Source organism: Hydra vulgaris, chromosome 10, assembly GCF_038396675.1.
Source record: "Hydra vulgaris chromosome 10, alternate assembly HydraT2T_AEP".
Taxonomy (NCBI): domain Eukaryota; kingdom Metazoa; phylum Cnidaria; class Hydrozoa; order Anthoathecata; family Hydridae; genus Hydra; species Hydra vulgaris.
In genome coordinates this window covers 20,678,188-20,690,832 of record NC_088929.1, presented here as the reverse complement: position 1 = coordinate 20,690,832, position 12,645 = coordinate 20,678,188, and the positions used below count along the sequence as shown (strand labels likewise).

The window sequence follows — 12,645 nt, the reverse complement described above, 5'->3', positions numbered from 1 at the left end:
AAAAGAAGCTCCTAAAGAATTTAATGTGCAACCATATTTTTGGGAGATGTGGGAAGAACTGATAGATGTATTGCATATGGCACGCAATCTAACTATCCGTCTTCAGCGTGAAAATATTACCGCAGGCGAATTCCTTTTTGATTGGAATTCAATAAAGTGTGAACTAGACAGGAAAGACAGTGACTTAGCCAGAGATTTCCAAATAGGAATGAATAATAGAGAAAGCGCACTACGCGAAAATTCGTTGTTTCTTGCAGCAGTTTATGTGGATATTAGGCATGGCTGTATGCTAACAGCGACTGAAGATAAGGTGTTTTTTTTTTTATCAAAATGCGTTTATATATATAGTTTTGAAAATTTAACTTTAAAAAAAATATATATTCAAAAACTTATTAATATTTTTATAGATAGCTGCAGCTGATGGACTTTGGAAAATTAATTACAAACTGATTCAACTGGCTAATAAAAATAAGAATGATGAACTCGACAAAAATAAAAACGCAGTAGCGCGCAACTCTTTTTCAGTTCATGTTGCCGAATCTAGTTTAGAAAACGAAGAGGATGCTTCACCAGTCGCAAAGCGGCGACCAAATTTATTTATGCTATGTGAACACGAGATTAAAAAGAATTGTTCAAAAGAACAAATGCAGGTTCAACTAGACGTAATTGAAACGGAGTTTCGACAAGCTCTAAAAACAATTCCGGAAATTCGATCAATGTTTAAAGATACCTTCTCCAACTTAGACGACTTTATAAAACTTAACTCATTTAAAGCAATTAAACAGTTCCCTGAGGTTTTACGGAATGCTTGCCGAGTCGCTTTGTCGCTACCCATATCCCAAGTCAGTGTTGAGCGACTAATTTCAGTTTTAAAGCACATGACACCAGATCATCGTAGTCAATTTACATCTGAGTTAATTGACGATATGCTTTTTTTACTAACAAACAAGTTTTTTATTAGAATAATTTTTGACAATGTAGATATTGTAATATTTTGTTCTTGTAACTTTATAATTTAGAGCGTAATTAATGTAAATAAACATTTAAATCTTTTTATAATTCTATGATCATATGTTTTCAAATAAACTGAGAAATTGAGAATTCTGTGCATGCAGCAATACAAAATAAATAAAAGTTATCTTTAGAGTTGTATTATTCTTATTAAGCAATGGTTGCACTCGGCTGCATAAACCCACGGATCCCATATTTTTTTTAAAAAGTAAGGGAACCATGGTTCAAACCCACCTTTGGGCAAGTTTTGCGACATCGGTTAGGAAGAAGGAGTGAATTCCTGTTAATCGCTTTTCCGCGGTGCTCTGCCATAAGACCGAATAGACTACTTAGGTAACCAAAAATAAATATATTTATGCATATATATATATATATATATATATATATATATATATATATATATATATATATATATATATATATATATATGTATATATATATATATATATATATATATATATATGTATATATATATATATATATATATATATATATATATATATATATATATATATATATATATATATATATATATATATATATATATATATATATATATATATATATATATATTTACATAATGGAGTCCGGAGTCCCAAAAAATCGATGGAACTTCGCATCCCTGATATATATGTGTATATATATATATATATAATTATATAGGGAAGAGCGGGTAGGATTTGTACAGAGAGAGTATTCATACAGTTGTCATATCTAGACCATTCTTTGTTTTGACACATTTATATTTATGTGTGTGTGAAGACCACGCATGCGCAAAGGTTAACAGCTTACAGTGACAGTGCCATTGTAATCTTTATTGGAACAAGTCGATACATGTTTTTGCACTGCGTAAGTAATTTTACAATTAATCTTTGAAAACATTTATTCATAGTAATTTTTGATCCAATTTATGAAATAATTTATTATGTTTTTTGTAAAAGTATCTTAATATTAAAACAATAATTTTGTGATAACCTTATCTATTATTTTTATTTAGAGTTTATATGTTGGTTGTTTTGGTTGGAGCACATTCATACAGTAATAAGTGCGGAAGATTCATACAGTAAGTACATATGAAAACACCAGCGCAGCACTTTCTTTTGTATTCAACAAGACAGCAATAACTAATTTCTATGAGAATCTAGAAAAGCTTTTGAGAAAATATGTATTCTCTGCAGATGAGTTTTATAATTTTATTTTTATTATGTTTAATTTTTTTTTTTTTTTCAATTTTAATTTTAATAAATGTTTATTTTCAATAAATATCTTTTTCACTTTGTACTAAAGTACCAAAAGAAGAACTGATTGAAGCTACCCAGCATGTGGGGTGCATTCGTACAATCTCCATTTTTTGCGAAAGTCATTATAGTTCTGCCGGGTTAGCATTTTTCAAAACCAAACTATAATATTATTAAAGCCAGATATTTAGGTTACTCAGCAACATTAAACTTATTTTAAAATAGCAATTATTTTTGCTTTTATACGACTTAGTGTAAAAAGTGTAAGAATCCTACCTGCTCTCCCCTATATATATACACACATGTATATATATATATATAAATTTCTAGATAGCTCAGTTGGTTAGAGCGCTATTAAAGCTCAGAATAATTATTAGCCGTAGCAGCAGGATTGCAGTTTCAAATTCCGGTTAATCAATCATGGTTAAAAGGAAGCTAAAGCTGTTTTACAATTTTCTGAATAAATGAGTTTTAGTTTAAAAAAAAATTTTAAACCAAACTTTTTATATTATTATACACACAAAAAGGTTAAAGCTTTCAGTTATTTTTTGTTTGGATTAAGTTGTAGTTTTGTGAAATGTAAAATAGAGTCCTGGAGAACAGAGAGCTGCATGAGAGCCCTGGAACTGCATAAAAACACATGTAATTAGCACTGGGTGTTTAATCTTTAATATTAGCCTAGTTCATAATATTCTTAAATATTAGTCTAGTTTATAACATTGATGTTTCAAGAAATTTAGTAACTATGCAAAATAAACCATTGCCAGGCATTTCAGGTGTCAATATCCACCAAATAAAAAAATCCATAGTACAACTACATTTGTAGTATAACAATACTTAATGTGGTTATGGGAGTTTATAGGAGTAAATCGATAAAGTTATTACTTCTATCCAGTTTTTATCTATTATGGTTAATAAAATATGTGGTTGCTAAGCAATTTAGGTATCCATAGCAATCCAAAAATAAAACTAATGTCACCATTGAAACCACAATCCTTAAATTAGTAAACTGCAAAAATGGTCCTTAAATCTTTATTATATGACGAGCTATTAGTTTACAGAAGCAAAGAACAAACCCATTTTAAAATTAATTAGTTGGAAAAATTTCCAATGTTTCTAATTAATTATAGGAGATTGCTTTGACTCCTAATCTTTTAACTATTTATAAAATAGCAAAGTCTTTGAATCTTGAACTGAATCTGAAAATCAATCTGGATTTCCATCCTCTTATTCTACTGCTTATTAACCAATTAAATTAAATTAACTGACTTATTAACCAATTAAATTAAATTAACTGACTTATTAACCAATTAAATTAAATTAACTGACTTATTAACCAATTAAATTAAATTAACTGACTTATTAACCAATTAAATTAATTTATTAACAGTAGAAAATATTTTGCAGTAATATGTTCCATATATGCATCTAGTAAGGTTTTTAAAATTATTAAAACTATATTCCACTGTATTTAAGTTGTCCTTGATAAACAATACTTTCCTTCAGGGGTACTGCAAAGTTCCATCTTTGGTCCCACCAAAAAAATATTCTTTTTAAATTAATTCAAGTTTTAAAATTAAAGTTAGTAAAAATAAATATTCATGTTAAACTCTATTCTGGTCTGAGTAATTAAAATGTTATGAAAATATTTCTGGTTAAAAAAGTGATGATGGACATTTAATTGATTGTTTAACTAGTATTAAATTACAGTGGGTGCTCATATTATTAGAAACACGACCAAATTTTTAAAACTTTGTGAATAAAGTTCAAAATTAACAAAACATTTTAACAAAATAATTTTTTTTATTTTACAAATAGTATGTATGTACCTTTTACTTTAATCTGGGAGTTTGGCAACATTGCATTTCATCTCATTATGAAGTTATAGGGTTTTTCCCGAATTTTGACAATTTTGGCAGTTATACCTGTGTTGTTGTCGCGTGAAGTGCTGTTTGTGTATTGCTCTCTTTTTAAAGTTTTCAAAGATTTTTTTATTGTTTTGTTATTGAGTTCTATTTATGTGTCTATTTTTTACAGTTAAACACGATTAAATCAATATTTTTACATATAATTTGACTTCTATAACGGTTTACTAGAATCACGTGTTTTGTTCAATATGGGAAAAGCAAAAGATGTTTCACCCTCAAAAAAAAGAGAAGTTGGAGCATTATTGAAGAATACTTCTTATTCTCAAAGGTGTATAGCATCAATGACAAAGGTTTCAGTGGCAACAGTCAACCGAATAAAAAAAAATCTGGACAAAAATGCTGATTATACTCCTCAACGAACAGGACATTGTGGTAGAAAACGGCTAACAACGCCAAGAGACGATAGAAAAATATGAGATATTTGCCTAGAAAATAGAAATAAGCCTAGGCGAATACTAACCACTTTAATACAAGATGCTGGAATACCAGTATCTCCAATGACAGTTCGTCGCCGACTCAAAGAACAAGAATTTAGATGCTGTCGACCTGCTAAAAAGCCTAAGCTCACTCTAGCAATGCAACAAAAACGCCTTGCTTGGGCTAAAAGTCATCGGCATTTGACCGTCGATGACTGGAAAAATGTAAGTACTTCATTTATAATTGTACACATTCCATTTAGAGATTTGCCTACATTAAAACTTTGACTTATAAGTTTTTTTGATGTTGTTTAGGTATGTTTCTCGGATAAATCGACAATCCAGATATTGATGAACAAATCACAGTTTGTGCGTAGACGAGCTGGAGAAAAATTCCACAAAGACTGCATCTTAGAACGTGTAAAGCATCCTCTAAGTATAATGGTATGGTCTGTCATTAGTGGACATGGAACAGGGCGCTTATATATCGTTGAGGAAACTATGCGCCAGGACCAATACATAAAAGTTCTTGACACAAGATTGGTACCACAGTTGAAGGAATGGTTCCCAAAGAACCAAAAATTTACATTTATGCATGATTCTGCCCCATGCCATAAAGCAAAGAAGGTTACAGAGTACCTAAAAGCAAAGAAAATTCCAGTGCTACCATGGCCCGGAAACTCACCAGATTTAAACCCTATTGAAAATCTGTGGGAGATCATGAAAAGGGAAATTGCTTCTGAAATGATCACCAACAAAATACAATTAATTGAAAAGATGATCAAAGTCTGGCACAATAACATAGATATTCAAAATAATGCAATAAAATGCATAGAAAGTATGCCAAGACGTGTAGAAGCGGTAATAAGTGCCAAGGGAGGGATAACAAAATACTAAAATAAATCACCAATATGTAACCTTTTGCTTGTACAATAGTGGAATTATTTAAAAAAATATATAAATAAGTATGTTTTTTGTAATAAATATAGACCGAAACACTCAAAAGTTACAAAAAAATAGTCTGCAACCTTTTTATTTCTATAATAAATAACCTTTAACACATAATTTTCAAAAAAAAGACAGTGTTTCTAATAATATGAGCACCCACTGTATTATACCTTATTATATTTTGCAATAAGTATAATTTTTTTTCCTTATAAAACACATTAAAAAGTTATAGAACATTTCACTGTATTTTTAACAATAATTTAAATTTTTAAATTTAATTGAATGGTATCACTTTGCTGGCAACTTCATACTTTGACTACAATCTTTCATATTTTAAATTATAATTCAATAATTTTCTGATTACTTGAGTGAAGCTTATTTTTAGGTATGAATTTTATTTTGGAGTACTAATTAATAGCTTTTTAAATTCTTAAACTTTACAAACACATTACACTGCATGAATTGCAATACACTTTTACAATTTTTTTTTCAAATACAAATTGAAAGTATGTTTGCAATAAAAGTCTTTAAATTAATCATTACTGTTGAAAATTAGTGATTGAAGGATTAAAGTTTTTTTTATCTACAAATTGTTGGACTTTTATTATAATTTTATTATAATATAGAATAATATACATCAAACTTATTTAGTTCTTCCAAACAACTTTTTTTTTTAGTTAGAAATCCTTTAAACCATCTTTTTCATTTTGTACTCCCAGATTATATAATGGCTGCCCTGCAGGTTTGTTGGGAATTGTTTAAAAAAACCCAGAGAGTTAAACTTGAAATAACCTAACTGAGTTAGATTTAATGAGTTAAATTCATTAAAATTAACATAAAAAAAAATTATATAACATTGAGAACTTAACAATTTAATCCCAATAAATCAACATTCTATTTTTTTAAAAACAAATCCCACACAAATTTTAAAGTCTTATTATTTTGAAAGTTTTGAAACATTTTAGGAAATATAATATGAACATTTATGCTGATAACACAAAATAAAAATGTAAAAGCATTAGAAACCACACTTACAAACATCAATAATATTGATAAAATATTCAAACACTGATTAATATTCTATAATTATAAGAAATGTTATGAGATTTGTTGAGGTAGCAATAACCTAAATTTTAATTGCAATATGAGTGTGTGTGTGTATATATATATATATATATATATATATATATATATATATATATATATATATATATATATATATATATATATATATATATATACATATATGGGCAATTCTGCAAGAGTAGCAGTTGTAACATTTGACACTATTTAAGCTATGACTTGAAACTTTCTAGAAATATAAAATACTATATATAATTTAGTATTTAAAAGTTTCAGCATTAAAAGTCTTTAATTATTTTCAAAAATTAACTCTATATTCTGAACAAAACAACTTTGTCAGACTTAATGCAGCGAACAGCATGGTTAAAAAAAAAATCATTTGGCGAGTGCATTTAGCACATATTGATGTTATTATATGCTGAGTTTCATTTTTACTTGGAGTTTTACAAGTATTTTTATGTTTTTTTCTGTCTTGATGATTATAACGAAAAATCCAATGCTTAAAAACAACAAATGAAACAACGCAATCAATGATGTAAAAAAAAAAGTATAAATGATAATTAACAACCGTGTATATTAGGATGATATAATATTGATAACTTTGATAATGTTATAAAAAATGCATTATAACATTATCAAAGTTATCAATTATAGATATATGATACGATTTTTAATGCTACACAACTGGACTGTAAATAAAGGTCAAAACACGTTCATACAACCCTTACAACATTAAAACCATGCTATGCTATGATAAAATGATTTTTTTAAATAATTTTTTTGCTTAAAAGTATTTTTAAATAGTTAAAAAAGGAGCTATGGAGTTTAGCATGTGTTTTCTTAACTTTTTTTCCCCTCTTTCTCACATAATTGCCCATATATATGTGTGTGTGTGTGTGTATATATATATATATATATATATATATATATATATATATATATATATATATATATATATATATATATCATTTACATGTAAAAAAAACTAAAAGACTTAGGTGTCATACATCATATAATTTTAAATAGAAATAGCAAGAAATGTTACTGCTCACAAAGTATATTATGCAACACCTGTTTACGAAATCACCAATAAGATTTATATATTATTTTTACAAGATCAATTTGTGATTGATCTTGTAAAAATGAGATTAATACACTTAAAAAATGGCGAATAAAAATTTTTTTGCTAAACAATCATAACTATAAACCAGACTAAAAATTGAAATTCTCAATATTACCCACAATAACAAATGGCGATGCAATAAGATATTATAAAATTATTAATGGAATAGATAGAGGGGTTAATTTGAAAGAACTTGGAAAGTAAAGTTTTATCACTAAATAATGCAGATGAGTTAAATAAAGATATAGGACAGGATTGAAAAGTTTTGTTTTTCAAAAGGAATGATGTTTGTAAACTTAATTGGAAATTCAATAAAAAAATAAAAACGTTTAGAAGGGGGCAAAAATACCTAATATACTACCTATAAATATCTATTTATTTTTGAGAAAAGACATTGTTAGTAGAATTCTAAATTTTTAGTTATAGACAACTAAAATTTGTGCCACAGAAGGAACAATAGGTTCCTTCTGTGATACAAGTTTCAATGGTTATAACTAAAAATTTAGAATTCTACTAACAAAGCCTTTTCTCAAAAATAAATAGATATTATTAGGTAGCATGCTAGGTATCATTGCCCCCTTCTAAACATTTTTTTTTTGAATTTCCAATTTAGTTTAAAGGTCATTTCTTTTGGAAAAAAAAAAACTTTTCCATTCTGCCCTATAATGAGTTTATTGAAAGAAACTCATTAAGCTAATCTAATCTATGCTAACAAACAGTTTAAAAGAGGAGTTCATTGGTTATTTGTTTGTAAAATTAGGAGTTAAAGACAACAAAATAATAATAATAAACTGATGATATTATCATATTTTTATAATTATCTAATTTAAAATTTATCATAATTGAAAATATACTTGCTTACGCTCCTTGTCTCCATGACAAAACTTTGTTTTTGTAACAGGCTATTTCAAAACGTTTACCAAACTTCTTTTGACGAACTATGGCAACATTTGTTAAACGAATTTGATTGGTAGGTGTAAATATAGAAGCCATTCTAATTGTTTATTATAATAAATTAATATAGATTAATAAGTAAAAGATTAACTTTTGTCTTTATAAAATAAACTTAAACTTCAAGTAAATCAGTCTTAATAGCTGAAAAAAATAAAAATAAAACGAAAAAAAAAATGTAACAAAATAACTATAATACAATTTATCATAGATAATTATATGCAATTGTGAAACTCTTACAGACTTCTGTTTCATTTATAAATAAAAATATATTAAATCAGTTCTGTCAAAATTTTGTATATTATTTTTAATAATATAAAAATTTTTGATCTTAGTTTGTTGTGAAAAATATTTATTAATATTATATTTCATTTAATAATTAGTTTTAGAATAACCTAACCTATGCTAACAATGAAGACAATATTCTTGCTATGGAATTTTAACTTAGTGAGGCGTGTCATTTAAAAACACTTAAACGCCAAATTTTCAATTTTTTTTTTTTGAAATGAAATTACACAAATGTGGGAGCTTATTAACTACTTTATATAATAGTTATATATAATTCATCTATAATTATTATATATAACCATGATATAATTCTATAATCATCATAGCATTATATTCATTTTCAAGTATTGTACTATTGCCATAGCATTATACATATTTCATAGTACTATAATTTTTTTAAAGTAATAATTAGTGAACATGCTCTATTTTAGATAAAACTAGTGAGTATTAAATATAGCTATTACATTTAAATGTATAGGGCCTATATAATTGAATTGGGTATTGATTTTTTTTAAGGATGTAGAGTTTTGATGAAATTTTTGAAACCTTGAAGCATTAGTAGGTAAGCATTATATATATCGCCCGAGTATATTTTTTATTTAATTCATTACTCCAAAAAAGTCAATTACCAAAGTAAACATTTTTTCTTAAATTATGTGGTAAAAGGGTTGAGCTGTTTTAAACTATGTTACACATATTTATCAAACACATAAAACAAAAAATCAGAATAAATACACACTAAAATTCATCTCTGAAAACAATAACATACACAAATAACAATTTATTGGTAATTTAATGTTCATGAAAACGATGCGAATTTATCTTCATTTTGAAAACATACTTTATACTTTTTTGATGTAATTAAATAATTTCAATAAGATTTTAATTTTTAGAATGTCATATAAACAATCTAAAAACTTAATAAGCAAAAGCAAGAAAAGTTGGACACAGAAAAATTTCAAAATATTGCTAGAATATATTGAGGCAGTATTGACAATTTAAACAATTTTAAAAGAATGCCATCTAAAGCTACAGCAATTAAAAGATTCAAATCAACTCAAAATAATTAAAAAAAAAAAGAAAGTAAAACCAAAATAATTTACTTAAAATCACACTAAGCCCATAAAAAGTTTTCTATAATTATTATTAGCTTTGTCTTTACAAAGTCAATACAAATATAAGTCTTTGAACATGTGAAATAGGCAATCTTATAAGAGATCACAATAAATGTTTAAAAAAATTAAAAAAATCTGACTACTATTGACAAAACTACTTTTTACTTAATTGTTTGATATTACTGATTTGAACAAGTGAAGAAAAAAATTCTAACATGCAGATAGAAACACATTGAAGAGCAGGTTGTTTTAATGAAGTAGCTGTTGCTACTTGTTGTTTTAATGAAGTAGCTGTTGCTAACAAAAAAATTTCTACCAAAGAGAATCAGAAACTATAAAAGATACTGAAACTAATACTGATTCGGATTTGAGACTAGTGGGGATGAATGCTTCAACACATTAATATCTGATACTAACTCTAGAAAAAGAAGGTATTGTAAAACTTCACCAGCTGTAAAACTATCAGCTTAATTATGTGCCGTTTATTTGTTAAAGATGTCGGATTAGATGTAAACACACTTGATCAGTCATCAATATACAAAGCAACTGGGGGAGCAAAAAACTTAAAAATATCATATCAAAAAAAAATTTAAGTTAGAGGTTCTAAAATATACTACAAAAGAAATAAAATTTAGCCGTTCTTGTCTTAAAAGATTGTTAAGCAGAAACAATTTGTAATGTATTAGTGGATTTTATTTTTAGGATGGAGAGATGATATAAAACTGCTCTACAATCTATGCAAAGCATAACTTTTTTGTAAAGAAAATAGATATTTTCCTAAAAAATTAATTTTCCTAATACATTACCATTTCTTCATCATGCAAGATATAATTCAAGAGCAATTTATGCATTTTATGCAAGAGCAATTTATGCATTTGTTAGCTTATCTAGAGAAAAACTAAAAGTAGTTGGTAATTTTGGTAGTCGTGATATGAAAATATGAAAGCGGTGATATGAAATAGTATAGGTGTTGTCAAAAATTCAACACTCTATCGTATGTTTATTATATAGCGTATATTTATTATTGTTTCTCTAAAGTAAATTTGGAGTTGCGTTCAATAAGTTAAATGGGGTCGGCACGTGGCCGTCTGTACTAACAGGGCTCGTAAACGCGTTGATCGGGGCCTGAGGCTGGGGGCTAATCTAATACTCTTAAGCTTATCTTGTAAGTTCTAGCGACATCTTGGTTAATTTTCAAATTAAGTAAAATATTATCTTGTTTGAATCTAAAATTTATTTAGAATGCCTAAAAAATGTTGCGTGACCAACTGTAATAAATAAATAAATAAAATATATTTCAGACAACAGGCATGTACAAATTAGGTGCCAGGTCCATAGTTTTTAAAAGAATAGTATTATTTTAAACTTTGATTAAGTGAATGCATAGAGTAATTCACCAAGGTACAAGCCATCAACTGTTTACGAAAAGCATGTCTATAGTTTAATATAATTGTATGAAAAGATGGTAATCTGAGCTCTAAAAGCATGTAAGATATACTATCATATTTGTTGTATCCGAAAAACATTTTAGCACATTTGTTGTAGCAATACTGAAGGCGTGCCATTGTTTTATCATTATAATTTTGCCGCAATGGAATAGCATATAAACAAATGCAATATGCTTTAAACAGTTTTGGGAGTTTGGCGATAAGACTATTTTGTCTTCTTCTTGCCCCCGCCATGTGTATATTTTACCAATACGAGAGTTGTAATTATTTTAAACGGCAAACTTATAACTTTAAAAAAAAAAAAAGTTTAACCTCCACTCTGGTAGAGCAGAAATGAAAGCGTCTAATTAAGATATTTGTAAAGGCCCTTCACCTCTTTGATTATATCAAGATCATCGGTAAGGTCATTTGGACCTTAAGGTATAAAGGAGTTTGATAAAACTTTTGATTTTTGAGTTGGATTTAACACCATACATACAGTTTTGTTGGTATTAAAGAACATGTTAATCAAAGAAGATTCCTTATTTGTAAAGCTAATTAGTTTTTGAAGAGAAAACCAAGAAAGTGAATTAAAACCATATCATCAGCGTAGGCCAACACATTCATGAATATACCACCTATATTACATCCAATATGAAGGTTTGATATTGATGAAATCAAATCTTGTATGTAAAAGTTAAATAGAAGTGGTGACAATATACTACCTTGACGAACCCCATTCCCAATTCCAAAACTGTTTGATTTTGTTTTCTGCCATCGAACAGACATTTATTGATTACTATACCAAAATGCAAGCAAACAAACAAGTTTTTTGGGCAGACCAATATCTAATAATTTTTTGAACAACAGCCAGTAATAGACACTGTCAAATGCTTTATTAAAGTCTATGAAGCAAGCAAATACATGTCTTCCTCTAGATGTGCAGAACTGCAAAGTCTTTTTAAAATAGTTTGAGCATGATGTTGTTGAGTGATTTTGTTTAAAGCCAAATTGGTAATCATCATTTTTATTAATGTTGTACAAATTGATTTTCTACAATAAAAGACCCTCAAAATCTTTTGACATAGCAGAGGACACAGCTATGACTCTATAGTTG

General features: G+C 27.3%; 1 protein-coding gene across 1 annotated transcript in view; it reads right to left on the bottom strand.

Moving 5' to 3' along the window:
* Positions 1-8,764, bottom strand: part of LOC100211483 (ribosome maturation protein SBDS) — a 53,696-nt gene extending 44,932 nt beyond the window's left edge. Inside the window, exon 1 of the mRNA XM_065807469.1 lies at positions 8,610-8,764. Coding sequence (XP_065663541.1) covers positions 8,610-8,740 — 131 coding nt within the window. The 5' untranslated portion in view covers positions 8,741-8,764. The remainder of the gene's footprint in view (positions 1-8,609) is intronic.
* Between the last annotated feature and the right edge of the window lie 3,881 nt (positions 8,765-12,645).